Raw genomic sequence first — 21,470 nt, 5'->3', positions numbered from 1 at the left:
TAATGCACAATAGCTATTTATTCATCAATCCAGCCACCTTGTCTTAAATACTCTCAACTATAATTTGCCATTTGTATGCATCTTTAACTGTTGCTTTATATTTCAAAGGTTAAAAAATGGGTTGTCAAATTTAAAATTTTGTTCAAAGATTCCAAATATATATTCAAGTCATGGATCATTCTACTTGAATATGCATCGTGATATTCACATATTTTAATGTAAAACAAATTGTGTCCTGTGTATTTTTATACATATTGTATTAGGGTAGCTTTTTCGAGGTATATAATATTTAACCCTATATTATTACACAAATAGTATATTGTACATTCAGTTTTTTTTTTAATTTAATGGTTGTAATAAGACACTAATCTTATCTGTTAGATTTCATGAAAATGAAAGGTGAGAATAGAGAATAATTCTAAAAGAATTACTTTTAGTATAAGTGAATCTCTCCTCCTACATATAGATAGATAGATAGAAAGAAAAAATATATTGGTGTAACTTGTTCTCTTCCTTTTTCTAGTTGTGAAATGTGGTGGTGTGGTGTGTATGGTATTAGGTTTCATATGATATGGAGATAGGAGTGGTTTTGGGTTTAACGGCAATGGGTCTTTGATCGTACATTAATCCTAGTAGTGCCAAGAATTGGTTAGTTTAGTTAATTTGTTCCTATATAGAACTATTTATCTCCTATGTTACACTAGATGTATTCATAATTTCATATATGTTTCACGTGTTTCTATTTTATAATTGGAAATGAAATTTAAAAATTTGTGTTTATAAAATAAAAAAAGTAAAATTAGATACCTAATGTAAGAAAAATCAGGTGACTCAATATGAAGGAAAGTAATGCCAACAACATCATCAGATGAGTCGTCTAACGGTTAATAATTTAGTTGTTGTTTTATTTATAAGAATCGAACTCTAACATTAGGAAATTTACAACAACTCGCACATGCTCATAAATCAATTGAATTAAACCCCTTGATAATAATACAATTGTTTGTTAGTTGACACAAATTCTTAAACATATAAATGGAAAAGCATTAAATATACACATCCCTTGTTGTATCCATTTTTACAAAGTCCACCTTAAACGGCCATGAAATTACATGTCCAATGGACCAAAACTGATTGCTTGACAACAAATTCTTAAAGGAAAATATGAACATGCAATGTAAGTTTTCCCATTATATTACTTGGTAGATTTTACTTCTCTCAAGGCAGAAACGTATAATCTATTTATATTATATAAATTCAAAGACAAAATCACACGTTGTCATGTCAACATACTAATTTTCATCACGTCAGCCCAACTGCTCCTATGTCAATATTTGATGAATTCTACATTCTACTACTATAATATTACATATTGTCTCTACTACTATGCTCTATATAATTTGCTCCTCCCATTGCAAATTAGACCCAAATTTCATTCTTCTTTCTTCTTAGTGTTTAAAACCAAAATTCTCTTAAGACACATGAATTGTCATCAGAAACTGATGTTGTCTTTGCTTAGAGAACATCGATCATTTAGAGAAATCCATGTTGTTTTGTTTTTTTATAAAAGAATTTTTCTGACCCCCAAACTCATTTTTGTATCGTTTCAGTTCTCACAACTCTCATGATGTCGCACCTTTCATCTCCTCCTCCTCGCGACTCTTACTCTCGCTCTCTCACCGTGGCTCAACTCCTCGTGGCGCGATGTGCCCACCATGCCACCATTGTCTTCTCGTGTCGACACTGCACCTCCCATTCTCCTTCTCCTTGCGGCTGTCACCCTCTCTGTCGTTTCAGTTCTCAGTCACGAAAGGTTAGTTTTATTTCTGTGTTTGTGTGTTTGGTTGTTTTTGTGTTTGGTTATGAAAATGCTTGTTAATGTGACTTTGTGGTGCTATGAGAATTCTGCCATAGCCTTAGGCCCCAAAAATTGTAGACAAAGGATCAAGCTGAATGTTTTGATGATGCCAAAGGATTACATGAATCATATGCTTCTCAAAGATTTACTCAAGACAAAGCAATTAGAGATATTCAAGATGGATGATCAAGACAGTCTATAGAGTCTTAGAAAGGATATTAAATAGGAAGGGAATTCCAATTGAAATCGCAAAAGGTTTGGCCAAGAATTTTAAGTTAAAAAAGTCTTTTTCAACAAATTTACTCTCTGGTAATCGATTACCAGAGGATGTAATCGATTACCAGTGGCCAAAACTGATTTACAACAGCTATTAAAATTTGAATTCAAAATTTGCACTATGTAATCGATTACACATATATGGTAATCGATTACCAGCAGTTTCTGAACGTTTTAATTCAAATTTTAAAGAGTGTAATCGATTACACACTTATTGTAATCGATTACCAGAGGAGTTTTTCAGAAAACATTCTCAACAGTCACATCTTTTTATGTGGTTATTGAATGGCTATCATAGGCCTATATATATGTGACTTGAGACACGATTTTGACAGAGTTTTTCAGAATAACAAGTGTTTATCCTCTCAAAGAGCAAAAATCATTCTATCCTCTTAAAAATTCCTTGGCCAATTCAATTGCAATTCATTAAGGAATTATTTGAGTGCTCAATCTGTAAAATCTATCTCTTTCTAGAGAGATTCATTCTTCTTCTTCTCCTCATTCTCTAAGGGATTAAGAGACCGTGGGTCTCTTGTTGTAAAGGAATTCTAAACACAAAGGAAGGATTATCCTTGTGTATTTAGAACTTGTAAAAGGAATTTACAAGATAGTGGAACTCTCAAGCGGGTTGCTTGGGGACTGGACGTAGGCACAAGGGTGTGGCCGAACCAGTATAAATCTGAGTTTGCACTTTCTCTTCCCTTAATCTCCTTTGTTTATTATTGCTTTATATTCATATTCAAATTGTTTTATTTGAATTAATATTTAAGAAGTTCATTGTTAAGGGAATTTATAACTTGAAAAGAAAGTGAAATAGATTTTAATTGGGGAAGTAGTTTGGAATATCTTAATTCAACCCCCCTTTCTTAAGATATCTGAGGCCACTTGTCTAACAAGTGGTATCAGAGCTTCATTCTTGTATAAAGTTTAGAAGCTTCAAGAAAAAGATGGCCTCAGCAAACTCCTTATTTCCAGAAGGGAATTCTATCAATAGACCTCCAATCTTTAATGGAGAGGGTTACCATTACTGGAAAACCCGAATGCAAATTTTTATTGAGGCAATAGACCTAAATATTTGGGAAGCCATAGAAATAGGGCCTTATATACCCACCAAAGTAGAAAGAATTACAATAGATGGCAGTTCATCAAGTGAAAGTATAACTATAGAAAAACCTAGAGATAGATGGTCTGAAGAGGATAGAAAACGAGTACAATACAATTTAAAAGCCAAAAACATAATAACATCTGCCCTGGGAATGGATGAATATTTCAGGGTTTCAAATTGTAAGAGTGCTAAGGAAATGTGGGACACTCTTCGATTAACACATGAAGGAACTACAGATGTTAAAAGATCTAGGATAAATGCACTAACTCATGAGTATGAATTATTTAGAATGAATGCAAATGAAAATATTCAAAGCATGCAAAAGAGATTTACACATATAGTAAATCATCTAGCAGCCTTAGGTAAAGAATTTCAAAATGAGGATCTCATAAACAAGGTGTTAAGATGTTTAAGTAGAGAATGGCAACCCAAAGTAACGGCAATTACTGAATCAAGAGATTTGTCTAACATTTCCCTTGCCACTTTATTTGGAAAGTTGCAGGAACACGAGATGGAATTATTGAGATTACACCAACATGAAGAAAATGACAAGAAAAAGAAAGGAATTGCTCTTAAAGCATCATCCTCAATTCAAGAAGAAAGTGATCAGGAAAATGATCCAGATGATGATGATCTAAGTCTTTTTGTAAAAAGATTCAACAAGTTTCTTAAAGTAAGAGGAAATCAGAGGCGACCCAATTTTAAATCAAAGAGAAGGACAGAAACTTCATCCTCTACTTTAAAATGCTTTGAATGTAATCAACCTGGACATCTGAGGGTTGATTGTCCCATCTTCAAGAAAAAGATGGAGAAATCTGAAAAGAAAAATCTTAGTGAAAAGAAACTGAAGAAAGCATACATCACATGGGATGAAAATGATATGGAATCTTCTGAAGATTCAGAAAATGAAGAGATAAATCTCTGCCTTATGGCTAAAAGTTACGAAAGTGATGAAGACGTAACATCTTCAAATAACTTATCTATTTCTTTTGATGAATTGCAAGAAGCATTTGCTGATCTGCATAAAGAATCAATTAAACTTGCAAAATTAGTTTCATCTTCAAAGAAAACAATTTCAAATTTAGAAAATGAAATCTCAAAATTAAACAAGGAATTAGATCATCCTAGAAATGAAGTCTCAATTTCTAAAACAAATGAAAAAGTTAATATCTCCACTATTTCTGACAAGAAACTATCAGATCCTTGTAGTTGTTGTGAAAAATATGAAAAAGAAATTAAAGAGTTGAAAAATTCACTTGCTAAATTTTCTTATAGTAAAAATAATTTAGATGTCATATTAAGTAAACAAAGATATGTTTCCAATAAGAATGGACTAGGGTATAAATATGAAAAACAACAAAAGTTTTATAAAAACTTTTCTACTTCCACACAAAAATGTAATTATATAACTTGTTTTTACTGTGGAAGAAGAGGACATGGCATATCAACTTGCTACTTCAAGAAAAATTACAGCAACATTAAAATGATATGGGTCCCAAAAGGATCCTCAGTTTATACTAACATGCAAGGACCCAATAAAGTTTGGGTACCTAAGTCAAAAATTTGATATGTAGGTGTCTTTGAGGAAGAAGTGGTACATAGATAGCGGATGCTCAAAACATATGACTGGAGATGCATCAAATTTTACACATATCTCTCCAAAGAAAAGCGGGCACGTAACATATGGTGACAACAACAAAGGTAGAATCCTTGGAGTTGGTAAAATAGGTACAAATTCTTCAAACTCCATTGAAAATGTTCTACTTGTTGAAGGCCTTAAGCACAGCCTGCTTAGCGTTAGTCAATTATGCGACAAAGGCTATCTAGTATCATTTGATTCTCAAAAATGTCTTATAGAACATAAGCATGACATTAATATAAAGCATGTAGGACATAGAGTCAATAATGTTTACATGATAGACTTAAGCATAAAACTAGAAAACAAACATTGCTTTCTTAGCAAAGATGATGATCCATGGTTATAGCATAAAAGAATTGCTCACGTAAACATGGATCACTTAAATAAATTAATTTCAAAAGATTTAGTAGTTGGTTTGCCTAAATTGAAATTTGAAAAAGACAAATTATGTGATGCATGTCAAAAGGGCAAACAAACAAGAGTCTCATTCAAACCTAAAAATGTTGTTTCAACCACTCAACCCTTACAATTATTGCATATGGATTTATTTGGTCCATCTAGAACCATGATTTTTGGAGGAAGTTACTATGCTCTAGTTATAGTTGATGATTTCTCTAGATATACTTGGACATTATTTATTACACATAAAAGTGATTCATTCCAAGCATTTAGAAAACTTGCTAAAGTCATACAAAACAAGAAAAATCTCAAGATTGCATCCATTAGAAGTGATCATGGGGTGAATTTGAAAATAAAGATTTTGAATTATTCTGTGATGAACATGGTATTGAACACAATTTTTCTGCACCTAGAACCCCTTAACAAAATGGAGTTGTTGAGAGGAAAAATAGGTCATTGGAAGAAATTGCAAGAACTTTATTAAATGATACTTCTCTTCCAAAGTATTTTTGGGCTGAAGCTGTCAATACTGCATGTTACATCATGAATAGGGCCTTAATAAGACCTATTTTAAAGAAAACCCCATATGAGTTATATAATGGTAGAAAACCAAATATTTCTCATCTACATGTTTTTGGTTGCAAGTGCTTTGTGCTTAATAATGGTAAAGATAATCTAGGAAAATTCGATGCAAAATCTGATGAAGGTATTTTTCTTGGATATTCATCACAAAGCAAAGCATATAGGATATATAATAAAAGAACTATGAATATCGAGGAATCCATTCATGTTACCTTTGATGAATCTAATGCTATCTTGTCAAGAAAGAATATGCTAGATGATATTGCAGATTCTTTAGAACATATGAATATTCATGAACAAGATTCCAAAGGAAATGATAAAGGAAACAATGAAGATCCTCCAGAAGAAGTCAAATCAAATGATGAACTTCCAAGAGAATGGAAAGCTTCAAGAGATCATCCCTTCGACAACATTATTGGTGATATCTCAAAAGGGGTAACAACTAGACATTCTCTTAAAGATTTATGCAATAATATGGTTTTTGTATCTATGATTGAACCTAAAAATATAAAAGAAGCCATAATAGATGATAACTGGATCATTGCCATGCAAGAAGAACTGAATCAATTTGAAAGAAATAATGTGTGGAAACTAGTAGAAAAACCTGAAAATTATCCTGTCATAGGAACAAAATGGGTTTTTAGAAATAAATTAGATGAACATGGCATAATTATTAGAAATAAGGCTAGGTTAGTAGCAAAAGGGTATAATCAAGAAGAGGGAATAGACTATGAAGAAACATATGCTCCAGTTGCAAGATTAGAAGCCATTAGAATGCTCTTAGCATATGCATCCATAATGAATTTTAAACTCTATCAAATGGATGTTAAAAGTGTTTTTCTAAATGGTTTAATTCAAGAAGAAGTATATGTTGAACAACCCCCAGGCTTTGAAATCCCAGATAAACCAAATCATGTTTATAAATTGCAAAAGGCTCTTTATGGTTTGAAACAAGCCCCTAGGGCTTGGTATGAACGCTTAAGTAATTTTCTTCTAGAAAAAGAATTCTCTAGAGGCAAAGTGGATACCACATTATTCATAAAGAGAAAACATAATGATATTTTGTTGGTTCAAATATATGTTGATGATATAATTTTTGGATCCACTAATGATTCATTGTGCAAGGAGTTTTCCCTTGATATGAAAAGTGAATTTGAAATGTCAATGATGGGAGAACTAAAGTACTTCCTGGGATTACAAATCAAGCAAACTCAAGAAGGTATATTCATCAATCAAGCCAAGTACTACAAAGAATTAATAAAAAGATTTGGGATGGAAAATGCAAAACACATGGCTACACCGATGAGCACTAGCTGTTACTTAGATAAAGATGAATCTGGTCAATCTATAGACATGAAACAGTATCGAGGTATGATCGGATCTCTTCTCTATTTATCTGCTAGTAGGCCTGATATTATGTTTAGTGTATGCATGTGTGCTAGGTTTCAATCCAACCCCAAACAATCACATTTGAGTGCAGTTAAGAGAATCATGAGATATCTATTAGGTACAATAAATTTAGGATTATGGTATCCTAAGAACTCAACATGTAACTTAATAGGATATTCTGATTCTAACTTTGCCGGATCTAAAACTGATAGAAAAAGCACAAGTGGAACTTGTCAATTCATTGGATCCGCTCTTGTCTCATGGCATAGTAAGAAACAAAACAGTGTTGCTTTGTCCACTGCTAAAGCGGAATATATTTCTGCCGGCAGTTGTTGTGCACAGATTTTATGGATGAAGCAACAATTATCTGACTATGGTATCCTTCTTGATCGTATACCTATTAGGTGTGATAACACTAGTGCCATAAATCTATCCAAAAACCCTGTTCAACACTCTAGAACCAAACATATAGAAATTAGGCACCATTTTCTTAGAGATCATGTCCTAAAGGGAGATTGTATATTAGAGTTTGTTGATACAAAGAATCAGCTTGCTGATATCTTTACAAAACCTCTCCCAAAATAAATATTCTTTTCAATAAGAAGAGAATTAGGGCTTTTAGACCTTAGTGATTTGAATAGGTAATTTTTTTTTTGAATGATTGATTGTGTTTTTGATGAAGTATGACGCTTGTCTTGTTTAATTTAGTTTACTTTTCTTGTTAGTATAATTAACTCTTTAAATAACATAAGTTTTTAGACTTAAGAAATAAGTTTTCTTTTAGGAAAAGGCTATTTTTTGTTCTGGTAATCGATTACATGAATATTGTAATCGATTACACCAGAACAGATGGCCTGTAATCGATTACAGTATTCATGTAATCGATTACCAGTAGGCTGCTTCCTCCTGTAATCGATTACCATTACTTGTAATCGATTACCACGCGTCCTGCTCTATAAATATCACGTTTTCAGAATCTCCTGCGCAGCCCCTTCCTCCTTGTGCCGTACCTCCATTCCCAAACCTCCAAACCTTTCTATCTCACTCATTTCTTCATCAAATCAACTCCCGTAAATTGCAATCTTCTTCTTTTTCATTTTTCTTTTGATTTCACTGATTAAAATCTGCAAAAACTCCCTCAAATGGCAGAATCGTCAAAGAAACGAAAGGGTTCTTCCGCCTCCGCTTCGGCTTCAAGAGCTCATCGTTTTGGAGCCACTAGCGCATCCACAACACCAATTCCACCCTCATTGTCCTCTTCCCCAGTGTTTTCTTCCGACAAACAGCAGAAATGGTACTCCAATCTTTTCTCATCTCGTTCCATTATCGACCCTAAGTTTATTGATATGGAATTCTTTTCTGCTGAAACCTTTGATTGCATTCAAGCCTTTAAGAACTTAGGTCTTCTACCTTTTATGTCATTACAATTGCCTATTTATCCTGAATTGGTTAAAGCTTTTTATTGTAATCTTGAAATTCAGGACAACACTCTGATTTCTGAAATTTTTGGGATAAAAATGGTCATTGACCAGTCCCTTTTCCATGACTTAACCAAATTACCCAGTGACGGTGTACCATTTGAAGGTACACTGAATGACGACTGGAAATTTGATTTCTCTGCCCATGATGCCCGCCAGTTGGTTTGCACCAACAATGCGGATATGACCGGACGTCTTCTTGCCGGGTCATTGGCTTTTGAAAGCCGCATCCTTCACTATTTAATTGTGCGTATTTTGCTTCCACGGTCTTCCAACCTTGCCCAGGTTTCTGAGGAAGATCTAATTATCATGTGGGCCTTTCATACAAGGCGTCAACTTGACTGGGCACACTTAGCCAGATATCGCATGCATAAGGCATTGTGATTAAATGCTCCACTACCATATCCACAGCTTGTCACTCTCTTTTTCCGCCATTTTCAAATTCCTCTTGATTCTGAACCTTATGTTCCAATCAAGCGATCTTTTTTAATTGGTGCTGTTGTGATTGCTTCTTTTGGTTACCGCAAAGAGCGTGATGGCTCTTGGGTCAAAAAGGGTGTTCCACCTGCTGATGATGAAGGCCACATACCAGTTGAAGATAATTCCACTCTTCTTCAAAGGCTTATGGACAAGTTTGATGGACTTCAGACTTTTGTTGGTGACAAGTTTGATGCCATGGAATTGCAAGTTGACATGCGGTTCGATGCTATGGAATCAAGGATCACTAGGGTTGAAGAAGATGTCTCCTTCATCCGAACTTGCTTTGATCCACCACCACCGCCTCCTTCATCCTCTTAGATTATATGTTATTATTCTAACTTAGTTTAACTAGTAGTCAAATAGTATTAGTACTTTGCTTTATGCCATGTATTTGGTTTTTTGTTCTAGTCTTGCACTATTATTATAATTCTCGCTTTTGTTTTGGTTAATTATGACGCTGTATGGATTTATTTCGATTTAATGGTTGGCTTTGTTTGGATATTTATTGTGTTAATGTTTGGATATTGATTGTTTTGATCTAGTTCTTTTTGATGTTGCCAAAGGGGGAGAGAACTTGGGAGAACACATATGGGTTAGAAATCAATTAGGCATACATGCCAAAAGATAGGGGGAGTAAGGGTTGTGTGAACGTGCTATCATCTTGTATATAGCTTGTCTTGATTTCAGGTATTGTCATCATCAAAAAGGGGGAGATTGTAGACAAAGGATCAAGCTGAATGTTTTGATGATGCCAAAGGATTACATGAATCATATGCTTCTCAAAGATTTACTCAAGACAAAGCAATTAGAGATATTCAAGATGGATGATCAAGACAGTCTATAGAGTCTTAGAAAGGATATTAAATAGGAAGGGAATTCCAATTGAAATCGCAAAAGGTTTGGCCAAGAATTTTAAGTTAAAAAAGTCTTTTTCAACAAATTTACTCTCTGGTAATCGATTACCAGAGGATGTAATCGATTACCAGTGGTCAAAACTGATTTACAACAGCTATTAAAATTTGAATTCAAAATTTGCACTATGTAATCGATTACACATATATGGTAATCGATTACCAGCAGTTTCTGAACGTTTTAATTCAAATTTTAAAGAGTGTAATCGATTACACACTTATTGTAATCGATTACCAGAGGAGTTTTTCAGAAAACATTCTCAACAGTCACATCTTTTTATGTGGTTATTGAATGGCTATCATAGGCCTATATATATGTGACTTGAGACACGATTTTGACAGAGTTTTTCAGAACAACAAGTGTTTATCCTCTCAAAGAGCAAAAATCATTCTATCCTCTTAAAAATTCCTTGGCCAATTCAATTGCAATTCATTAAGGAATTATTTGAGTGCTCAATCTGTAAAATCTATCTCTTTCTAGAGAGATTCATTCTTCTTCTTCTCCTCATTCTCTAAGGGATTAAGAGACCGTTGGTCTCTTGTTGTAAAGGAATTCTAAACACAAAGGAAGGATTGTCCTTGTGTGTTTAGAACTTGTAAAAGGAATTTACAAGATAGTGGAACTCTCAAGCGGGTTGCTTGGGGACTGGACGTAGGCACAAGGGTGTGGCCGAACCAGTATAAATCTGAGTTTGCACTTTCTCTTCCCTTAATCTCCTTTGTTTATTATTGCTTTATATTCATATTCAAATTGTTTTATTTGAATTAATATTTAAGAAGTTCATTGTTAAGGGAATTTATAACTTGAAAAGAAAGTGAAATAGATTTTAATTGGGGAAGTAGTTTGGAATATCTTAATTCAACCCCCCCTTCTTAAGATATCTGAGGCCATTTGTCTAACAAAAATAGGAATGAAATCTACCCCAACCTTGTGGGTTATGCCTATCATAGTAGTTTCATGTACACACTACTAGAAAATAGGCTTTGGTGGCACAGTTCTGTTTTTGGTTCTGGTTTTGGTTTTGTAAAATATCAGAGGAAATGTTGCATGGTTCTGGTTCCTCCATAACAAGAGCACTTAGCAATTTTCAGTGAAATCATTGTCTATTCTGTTTGTTTTGAAAATTTATTGGTGTTTTGGTTGTTTGCATGGTTCTAGTTTTGGTTGTTTTTGACATTGTAGGTCTCATTATTGTTTGTTTGCGTAGTTCTGGTTCCTAGATAAGCATGGTGCATAGTCAGTTTGTGCATGGATCGTTTAGTGGATTTAGATGGTTTGACAACGTGTACTTAATGTCATGTTTATATTGTAAATGGAGTTTAGAAACTATGGACGAACATCAATAGAACTAGAAGGAAATGACCAACACAATGATGAAAATTAACAAAAAAAGTAGAAGAAATGTTCAACATTGTTCATGTTATAAATTAGGTTAGAAATTTCAACACTATTATCAAATAAACATGACATGATATAACACTTTTGCTTATATTATTTTGTTTGTTAAATGTAACCTTACGGTGAAGTCAGTAGATCATTTTCTATAAGATGAAAGGATGAACTAGAGTCTACTTGGCATCTGCTACACTTTAGTGGCAACATGCACTCTGTCACATATAACCAAGATATGGTGAGTCCAACTCTATCTGCTGGATGGACAGAACTTAGAGAGTTCTATGGGCACACTGGAAATCATAAGGTGACCTTAACCCACTATGGATAGAGTTTTTTCCTCCTCACCATCTTCAAAAGCACTTTTGAACCAAAAGCTTGTCCTAAATGGCACTCCTTGTACCACCAAGTTCCTAACTCAGTCACTTTTAAAGTCCTTATGACTAAGTACAAAGTGACTTGCAGAAGTTTGATGAGTAATTAAGCACTCCTCTGTATGTCAAAATTTAAAATCATATACATATCTAATAAGAATTTCATGTTAATTTCAGGATGTGTCGAGTACCATGTACTCGTTTATGAAAGCTGCAAGATTCATGCATCTGAACTTGGAAGAGACTACGAAGTGTAAGATAGTTTATAATCATCATAGGAAGACTGCAAATTGGAAATGGATGGAGGAATTTTGCACAATCACATAATTTGCTTCCTGAAACTCAAATTATATTTGAGTTCCCAGATATAACTTCTAACTTTGTTTTATTTTGGCTTTGTTTGTAATTAAAGTACATTACTACACTAATATTATCAATTTATAAATTTTTGTTTATAAGTTATTTTGTGAGAAATATTGGAACATGTTGAACACATTTATGATATATTTTGTTTATAAATGTTTATAACTACTCTTGGTGCAAGATATATTGATATACTTTGTTTATAACTTTTGGTGCATGACTAATTTTATGTGTTTTTTCCAACTTTGAATGATAAGTTGTGATATGAATTAATTACATGTTGGTAATTAAAAAAAATATATGATATCTAAAAATAAACCATAAAATAAACAACAACATCAGTTTTTTGAAAAATTGATGTTGCTTTAGCAAAAAACATCGGTTTGATGTTGTTGACAACATCGGTTTTTGGTGAGAAGAAAACAACATCGTTTTTTATAAAAATCGATATTGTTTTTTGCTAAAACAACATCGGGTTTTAAACAACCGATGTTAACGTTGATACTTTAACATTAGTAGTTTCAACATTGATTAATAATTTATGTTAAAAGTTCTTAATAACTGATGTAGAAAACTTATTTTCTAGTAGTGTTTTGTCTATAATTTCACTCTTATTTTTCCAAACTGCAATTCTCACAAGAAATCACAGGTGATATTACTTCATTTTTTTTTGTTTATAAATTGTAATTTCACTTATTTCTTTTGATTTTTCCAAATAACGTCTCAATGTGCACATCCTCTCAATCTATTATATGCCATTTCATAGATTTGGTCTCCACCTCATGTTCAATTTGCACCACTCCAATGCTGATCACTACCTCCTATTTTACATAAGACATTATCCCATTACTGCATGCAGATGTTGGGGAATTCGAGGGGAGTAAATCTCCTCGGTGTTTATTCCCCTCAATTCTCCAACAATTGGGGAATCAGAGTGGTGTCTCCCGTGAGAGGAGTGGCGATGCAAGTATCGCAAGTACCTAGAGCATGTGGGTTCTAATGGCTATACTCGTGGATGATAATGACTTCGAGGGGAAGACTATCATGTGAAAAAGACTCACACTTGAGGGAGAGATTGTTGAAGTACAAGCGTGAGGTGAAGTCACACATCGAGTAGAAGTGGAAAAGTTGTACAAGTGTGAGATGAAGTCCCACATGAGTAGAAGAGAAAAAGTTAAACACCATATAAATGAGGAGAAGACAAATAAACTTAGTCTTAAAGTTTTGGGTTAAAATGTGATGTCAATCGTGAATGACTAAAATCTTTTTTCTTTAGTTTGCACTCCTTACTTATGTTGTGAACATCATGAATCGCAACACCTTTGCCCCTTTTTAAAAAACAACACCTTCACTCATTATGCCTCGTATGTTAGTGGACAATTGAGTAATAAAAATATTGGAGATGAATCAAAGATTTATTTTTCCTCGAGTAAGGAGGATGCAGTGCTAGCGGAAGAGAGGTCATTTCACGAGGAAGAATAACCAAATTTAAAAAGATAGCTTATCAATAAACAAATCAAATTATTTGTCATTTCTATATTAAATTATAAACAATATCTAATTTCAATTAAAATTTAATATTATCAATTATTAATACAAATTCTATTACAATTATCAATTTCTTTATGACACAATTGTCTTGAATCAATTTTTATTATTAAACTATTTGGCACAAGCTTAATTTCATCATCATTCACTTTAGTGTATGATACCATAAACATGTATTTAAATTAATTTAAGTCAAGTAATAAATTTAAAATAATATTTAAGTTTATATTTTTAAAATACACCTAAATTGATTTAAAAGACTCATGTATAATCTAACGATATACTTCGTTTTTAATAACTCCTCAGTCATTTAATTTATTTAATTGAATTTAATTATATTATAACTCATTTAATTTATTTAATTGAATTCAATCAATACAAGAATTAAAATATTAGTTTTTAATTATACTATTATTATATAAACTCCTCAATCATTTTTTACTCATACGGTATATTGGTTACTATTAATGATCATACTGATAAATGTTTACTTTTTTATTATTAGTTGAGAATCATAGTATGAAAAGTAAAATAAATTAATTACATGTTTTATCATCCTTTTATTTTTAGATTCAGTATATTAGTTTATAAAACTTTTTTTAAAATTTATCTTATAATAAATGAATTAAAATATATTATGAAATTGATTATGTAAGATGAAATTCAAAAGGATTAGAATATCCAGTCTTTTCAAGCGATTAAGAGCTATATCCATGTTGAAATTCAAATGCCAGTTGATATCATTATCATGATTCTTGCAATGTTGTTTGAATTTGAAGTAATACTGGTATTTTGTTTTGAGAGAGATAATATTGGTATTTTATGCATTCGTCTTTTAAATTTAGGTATATTTTAAAAGTATAAATTTAAATGTTATTTTAAATTATTTATTGATTTAAATTAATTTAAATATATGTCTAGGATATCATACATTAAAGAGAATGTTAATAAAACTAAAGTCTGTATTAAATAATTTAATTGCCTAAATTAATACAAACAATTGTGTCATGATGAATTGTGACATGATCAAATTTGTATTAAGTAACTAATAATTTGAAATTTAAATCTTAATGAAATGTTGTTACAATTTGTAACCTACAATATAATTTCAAATTATATTTAATTATCATTTACTATTAATGATTAATTTGTAATTATTTGTTATTGATTATAATTTAATTAGTAAAAAATGAAAGGCAAACGTTTGTTAGTATGATCATTAATAACCATCAATGAACAATGAGTTCAAAATGATTGAAGAAATTATCAAATAAAAAATAAAGTAAAATCTAATAATAATGTACAATTAAAAATATTTTTTTTTTTATACTTTTAAGGAACATATTGTAAAAAAAAAAATACTTGTAAGAAACAAGTTGATATATTTACTGTGTTCTTATCAATGTCAAATTAATAGATACAAGTATAACATTTTATATTATAATATTATCAAATATAAAAATTTTAAACTTAGATAATGTGATTGCTAATATATCACATACTAAGAAGATGAGGGAGTATGAAGGTAAGTGATTTACATCATTTGACTTTAGTCCTTTGGCGAAGCTAAATCACATAAATTTCTAAAATACTTATTGCATTTCATACACAAAACTCTTCTCTCCTAGCATAAGAATAATAAAACCAATTCCTTTATTATTAGAAGAAAGAAACAATTAAATCATCCGCGCGTTTAAATCTAGTGCAAGTAATACCAATTCTTAATCAAAAACCAATAATTGATATTCCTTTTGGTACATGATATAATTGATATTCTAATTGATTGATGATTCATCATGCATGTGTATTTAATTTTATTTGTTTAGTTTTTCAATGACAATTAAAATCATTTATTGTATCATTTTCAATTAGTTTTTAGAAGAGTGGGATTCATATACTTAATATCATGGTTTTTAAAATCAGACCGTGCGGTTCAACTGGTTGATCCAAGAACCAACTTCTCGTCCAGTCCAAAGAAGATTCGTCAAACCACCCTAGAAACAAATTGGTTAAAAAAACCAGTGGTTCGCCGATTTGATCGGTTTTAAAAAATGCTTGCAATGTGAGTTTTTGGGACTTGTGTTGTTCCTTCCGTTTGAAATGGATGCACTGTTAACAGAAAACTTGAACCATTAGAGACAACATTTTACAAGTACATCACGTAACTTCCAACAAGCTAAGTTAAATATTACTACTATACACACACTACTACAAATATAGGATTTTAAGTCGGTTATATAAGATTTTTTACGACAGTTTTGAAGCTGAATATTACATCTGTACTATAAAAAAATTGTACCAAAAACGTTTAAATATTATAAGATGCGTGCAATCTCAACTTTATTTTCAACTTTTATATTATTTTATGCTTTAAAGTTTAATATTATATGATATATAATTTGATTTTATGTATAGTTTTGGATGCTAACCGGTATAAGTAATGATATTTTTAGAGAAAGCTTAATTTTTATTGTTATAAAATTATAAATAGTATATTATTTTTTATTTAAAACTATTAAGTATATTATATTAAAATAACCAGTCCAGTTTTAAAAAAATTGATAGAACTAAAAGTCTAAAACAATTACATAAATATATACACACATGGGCATTATTGTCAATTAATTATCTTTTTGTGGGTGTGGATCACTTGTGTCTGTGATGATCCGACGGTGCTGTGAAATTAAGTAGAGTTTCTGGTCCTTGCATTTCTAGATGACGAAGGAGGGGTTCTCTCTCTGCGGTGGAAAGGCAACCAATAGCTTTGCACAGGATTGTGTACTTAGCAACTAAATCCTTGTAATCACTTAATAACATGTCCACATCTCCAACTGTTAGCTCTTTGCTCTTTGCTTCCATGTAAGGATAGTTTGATCCATGTAGCAAAACTTGAAAAACAGCAAGATGTTAATTACTGTGATGGTTTTAAGGGATGGTAGCTATGTAACAAGAATTTATAGAAAAAAAATGAAAATTAAAGAGATAAAATGAATCAAACTTTTCTTACACAAGTTAAAATCAACATATGAATCTGGTTCGTAAATAAGATAAATGAGTGGGTTTTTTAAACCATTGAGTAACACTAGTTAATTTTAACTTACAAGAGAAGTTAAATTTATTTTATGTTCTTAACTCATAGTTGTATCAGATTTTATAAGTTAAAAAAAAAAATGGATACTTTATAGATAGATATGGATGAAGTATCCAAGAGTATAAATATTGAACACATATCAGATATGAATACTGAATCAAATGAAATTATCAGTGCTTCATAGATATAAAGTTAATCTAAAAATGAGTATGCACGTTTGGTATGGATTATTTTGAGAAACAATTGTTATTTTAAAAAAGCTCTTTCAAACGGATTGAAAAAATTATTATGTTTTCGAAATAATAACTGTACACATACTAACAAAATTAAATAACCTGCAGGGATTAAAAAAACAAGTTAAACTAACCTCCAGTATCATCAAGTTTGTTGTGCATTTTCTTTGAACAACTGCTATCGTCCGTCTCTTGCTGGCTCATTTGACATGCAGCGGATAATTCACTTGTGACTTTATTGGTCAACTTGGCTGCTTGCATGCTCTCCTTATATTTGATTTCGTCCATTGAAAGTGATTTGGCATTTAAGTCAACTATAAATGTCTTAGCCGACACAAGATTTGTGAAATAATATTCAGCTTCGGAGATGAGTTTTGCTTGCCTTGTGTACAACTTGATGAATTTGAGGTTAGAATGCAACTTTGGAGGATTTGCCTGAAAGTGACAAACCAAAAGGAATAAATCACCCCTTTATGTGACACACACACACACAAAAAAATAATCTACCCGTGTCAAAGGGTAGTGTAAAGTGGATTCTATAGGCCTAAAATCAATGAAAGAAAAAGTTTAATATTTAACCTAAACAAAGTTTTAGGCTCAAGACAATGATGCTTTACAAGCTAGACAAATTGAAATTACAATGCAATATTATTTTTTGATGAACAAAAAATCATATTGTTTTAGTTCTCTACAAATATCCTTTTAATTTGGGCAACAACATCAATAATCCAACAACACTCATTAGTCCTTCTTTTCTAATAGTTGCCTCCTACTTATATGTACATGAAGGTTATTCAACCAGATATTTCCGCGTGATCTGATAGCCCCAACAACAAATACAAGATAGATCCAAATAGAGAAAATAGGTTATTGAATTTTATAATAATTATTTTAATATCAATGATGATTTGTAATTGGACAATAATGTAAAATTATTTTACACTCTCAGTACATAAATATTAAATTATCTTCAAATATCATCTAATTAAAATTTGAGTTTAAGTTTAATTCAATTCAAAAAGATAGTTTGTAGGAAGAGAGTTATCCCCACACACTCATTTATAGACTATTTAGACTATTTTAGCCATCTTAATAGTCAATGAGATCTCTAACAGAAACTAAGCATTTATACTATTAAAAAAAGTGTCTGATTATCCAAAAACTATATTTGACACTCAGCAGAATGTCTTATTACCAAGGGGGGCTTGCCTTGATTGTAACATATATGAGCACAGGGAGAAAGCCATCTGCCCCAGCTGGAACATACTCAGACATTGCAGCATTGAGCAACAGATTGTTGATGATCCTGCAGCAATTCATAATGCTCAAGAGTTTCTCATGAGGAGCTTTGAAGGCATTGATTTTCAGCAATTCTTTCTCTGCAAGCTGAATGGAAAAGGAAAATGGTGTCAATATTGATCATAGCCATCAACAAATTCTGCAATCCTTCCCATAAATAGTTCTTATTTATAGAAAAGCTGAATGTTTTTTTTTTTTTATCTAAATTAGAAGAATGGGAGTTCCAAGGACAAACTCTTGATCACTTAACTATAGAGGATATTAGGTGACGAAGTAAAAATATTAGAAGCTTAATCTATTATGTGAAAACACAAATGATTTATATTACATGTGAAAGAAAGTTTGTTTTCCAAGGCTTATGAGAAAGCATTTTGTCCTTTCTTCTCTTCTATGCCAATGTTTTACTGCTGTCAGAATAAAATTATCCCCATAAACTTTTATCCAGCCTTCAACAATGCTAATAAATTAACAGTTTCCTTGATCAATTATTGTATTGAAGTACAACGAGTCATACCAGCCATTTTGTCCAAGACCAAGCCTATTGAATGTAATGAAAATAATAACTAGATAGAATTAATAATCTTGAATCCTAATGAGTCGTACCAGCCATAAGGCTTCATTTTGGAGAATTGGTGGTATATCCAAATGTTCAGGCTTTAGAAAGGTTTGGAGCAAGCATATTTTCGATGAGATTTCGTTGTCAATCTTTGCATCCTCAGCAGAAGCAGAGAATGTTCGAGAGAACAATTTAGTCATTATATATTTCTCTAAACCCTGCAGATAATACATAATATAGTTAGATCCTTATGCTAAATCAAAGACATCCCCTCCATGATTAAAGGGAAGCAGAAATATCCCTATGGTAAAAAAAATATGAAGGAGAGAGTAAATTTCAGCTTAAGGAGATTACATTTATACATTTCACTAAGGAAGCTACATACATAATATTCCTATAATCCATAATGAATTTGTATAGGGTTTGCCTAAGGAAGCAGACAAGAGAAAAAGGAAGAAATAACAATTTTGAACGGGAAATTTCACTATCATTGAACTTAGTTTGAAATCTGCTAAACTCCTCTATTTGATGAAATATAAATAATGTATTATTATTATTATTATTATTATTATTATTATTATTATTATTATTATTATTATTATTATTATTATTATTATTATATAAGCCCATGATAATATTATGTACTTGATATATTTAAAGCCTTAAACAACTCTTGCGTATAATTTTAGTCTTTAGACTTATTTAACCTATATATTTAAGAGTTAACATGTTTACTTATTTAAAAGATTTTACCATATATAAAATAGGATTTGAAATAAAATTTTAAGTCAAAATTAGACCTTAAATTCAGGAATCAAGCTAAATTTAAATTTCATAAAACTTAATCTAACTCAACTCTTTTTCACTCTTGCCTTCCATATTAACACATTTGTAACATAGACCATTATTTTGATTTATTTATATATTCATTCAATTGAAGTAGTAAATGTTATGTAATACACAACTGCCTAATATCCCCCCAAACTCCTCCACACAGAATAATATGTGCAATTATTTGATGAACTAACCTGCATTGCACAATCAATGTCTTCTTCGGAGGCAGTAGTCCACAGTGAATGATCTCTGATTGCAGCTTCCATTGACACAAAGAAGTCTTGTACTCTTTTCCCATCATTTTCAGGTTTTGGTTGGTGAAATGAAAATGATACTATAAAGCTGATAAAACAATTTTCCGTAAGGATTAAGAGAAGCATAAAACATAAAAAAGGAGGAAAAAATAGCACAAGTTCATCACTAATAAGGCTTAATTTTGAAAAAACAATTATGTTGCATTTTATGGGGAAAAAAACTATAACAAACGAATGCATAATTAACAAATTCAAAGATACCATACAAGCAATGAAATTCAACAACAAAAATTGAAAGAAATGGGTGAATATATGCCTCTTGATGGATCGAACGAGGTCGAGGGAAGCAGGGTGTCGCATGCGATAGAGAAAATCATGGAACGACGTTGATACCTCCATGTCCATGTTCATGTTCAGGGAATCCCAAGTCAAGAAAGATTGAAACTGAAGTAGAGGAAGAGGCAACATATGTTCCAACATGACCAGTAGAAATGGAAAGGAAAATTAGGTTGCATTGTGGCATACACGTGATTCACATTTTTCTGCAACTACCAGTATGTTTTTTACCTATTGGTCAAGTCTTTTATATATATATATATATATATATACCACACCTGATGATACACGTACAGGGTGTAATAAGAGAGAGGAGTGTTAGTCCTAAACTATGAAACACACGTGCTCTTTCTAATATATTCTTTGTACTTTGTAAAAATTAATTAAAAATTATAGTCATGAGTGTGATTCACTAAATAAGGAATGAAATCTACATAATGTTGTGATTTTAAACAAATTTCAATCAACAATTAAAAAAGTGTAATAGAGAATGTTTATTTGCATAGGTGAGATAGGTTATATTAGACAAAGTAACTAAAAAGTTAACTAATTAAAAAATAGGAACGTTCCCGGTAGAGGTGACAGGCAAAATGCGTAAATGTAACTATTCCGAACTTGTTGGATGAAATGTAAGGTTTGGACTTAAATGACCCAATGATTGTTAAGCCCACCAAACTCGTTAAACAACCCAAAGGATTCATAGAATGCATAGAGATATATAACTCCAGCATAGTCCAGCGAAAACTATTGTCCCCCCAAAGGATTCAAATCAAACTATGTTCTTAATGCACATGCCGGGATTAGATGCCCACTGCACAAAAGAATAAGGGAAGCCTTTATTTGCTCCTTTCAGAAGTCCAAGACCGGAAAATAATGTTCTCCAAAATGGATGACTACTTCTACTGCAAGCTTTAATGATAAAAAATGTGTCATTTACTCATCCAAAAGTTGTAAGGAAAATTAGGATTCATGTTCAAGTAACCACCTCCATAGTGGAACTGACCCTCCTGTAATTCATCCACTCAAAATAGTCAAAATTTAATATTCATTTGAAAATGCTTTCGATAGCTTA

The 21,470-nt window shown here is 31.6% G+C and overlaps 1 protein-coding gene across 1 annotated transcript; it reads right to left on the bottom strand.

Moving 5' to 3' along the window:
* Window positions 1-16,342: 16,342 nt before the first annotated feature.
* LOC100791462 (vacuolar protein sorting-associated protein 9A) lies at window positions 16,343-20,528 on the bottom strand. The gene is made up of 6 exons (XM_003523816.5): window positions 20,379-20,528; window positions 20,003-20,150; window positions 19,022-19,192; window positions 18,329-18,505; window positions 17,254-17,554; window positions 16,343-16,683 (listed from the first exon to the last, which is right to left on the bottom strand). The coding sequence occupies exons 1-6, from the start codon at window positions 20,471-20,473 to the stop codon at window positions 16,442-16,444; spliced, it is 1,134 nt and encodes a 377-aa protein (XP_003523864.3). The 5' UTR covers window positions 20,474-20,528; the 3' UTR covers window positions 16,343-16,441.
* Between the last annotated feature and the right edge of the window lie 942 nt (window positions 20,529-21,470).

This window comes from Glycine max, chromosome 4 (assembly GCF_000004515.6).
Source record: "Glycine max cultivar Williams 82 chromosome 4, Glycine_max_v4.0, whole genome shotgun sequence".
NCBI lineage: Eukaryota > Viridiplantae > Streptophyta > Magnoliopsida > Fabales > Fabaceae > Glycine > Glycine max.
This window is presented reverse-complemented; position numbering and strand designations above follow the sequence as displayed.

Coding starts and splice junctions, on each gene's coding strand:
- LOC100791462 (XM_003523816.5), bottom strand. CDS start 20,473: ATGAACATGGACATGGAGGTATCAACGTCGTTCCATGATTTTCTCTAT. Junction 20,151..20,378: donor CTCGTTCGATCCATCAAGAG/GCATATATTCAC, acceptor TTGTTTTATCAG/CTTTATAGTATCATTTTCAT. Junction 16,684..17,253: donor CAAACTTGATGATACTGGAG/GTTAGTTTAACT, acceptor CTGTTTTTCAAG/TTTTGCTACATGGATCAAAC.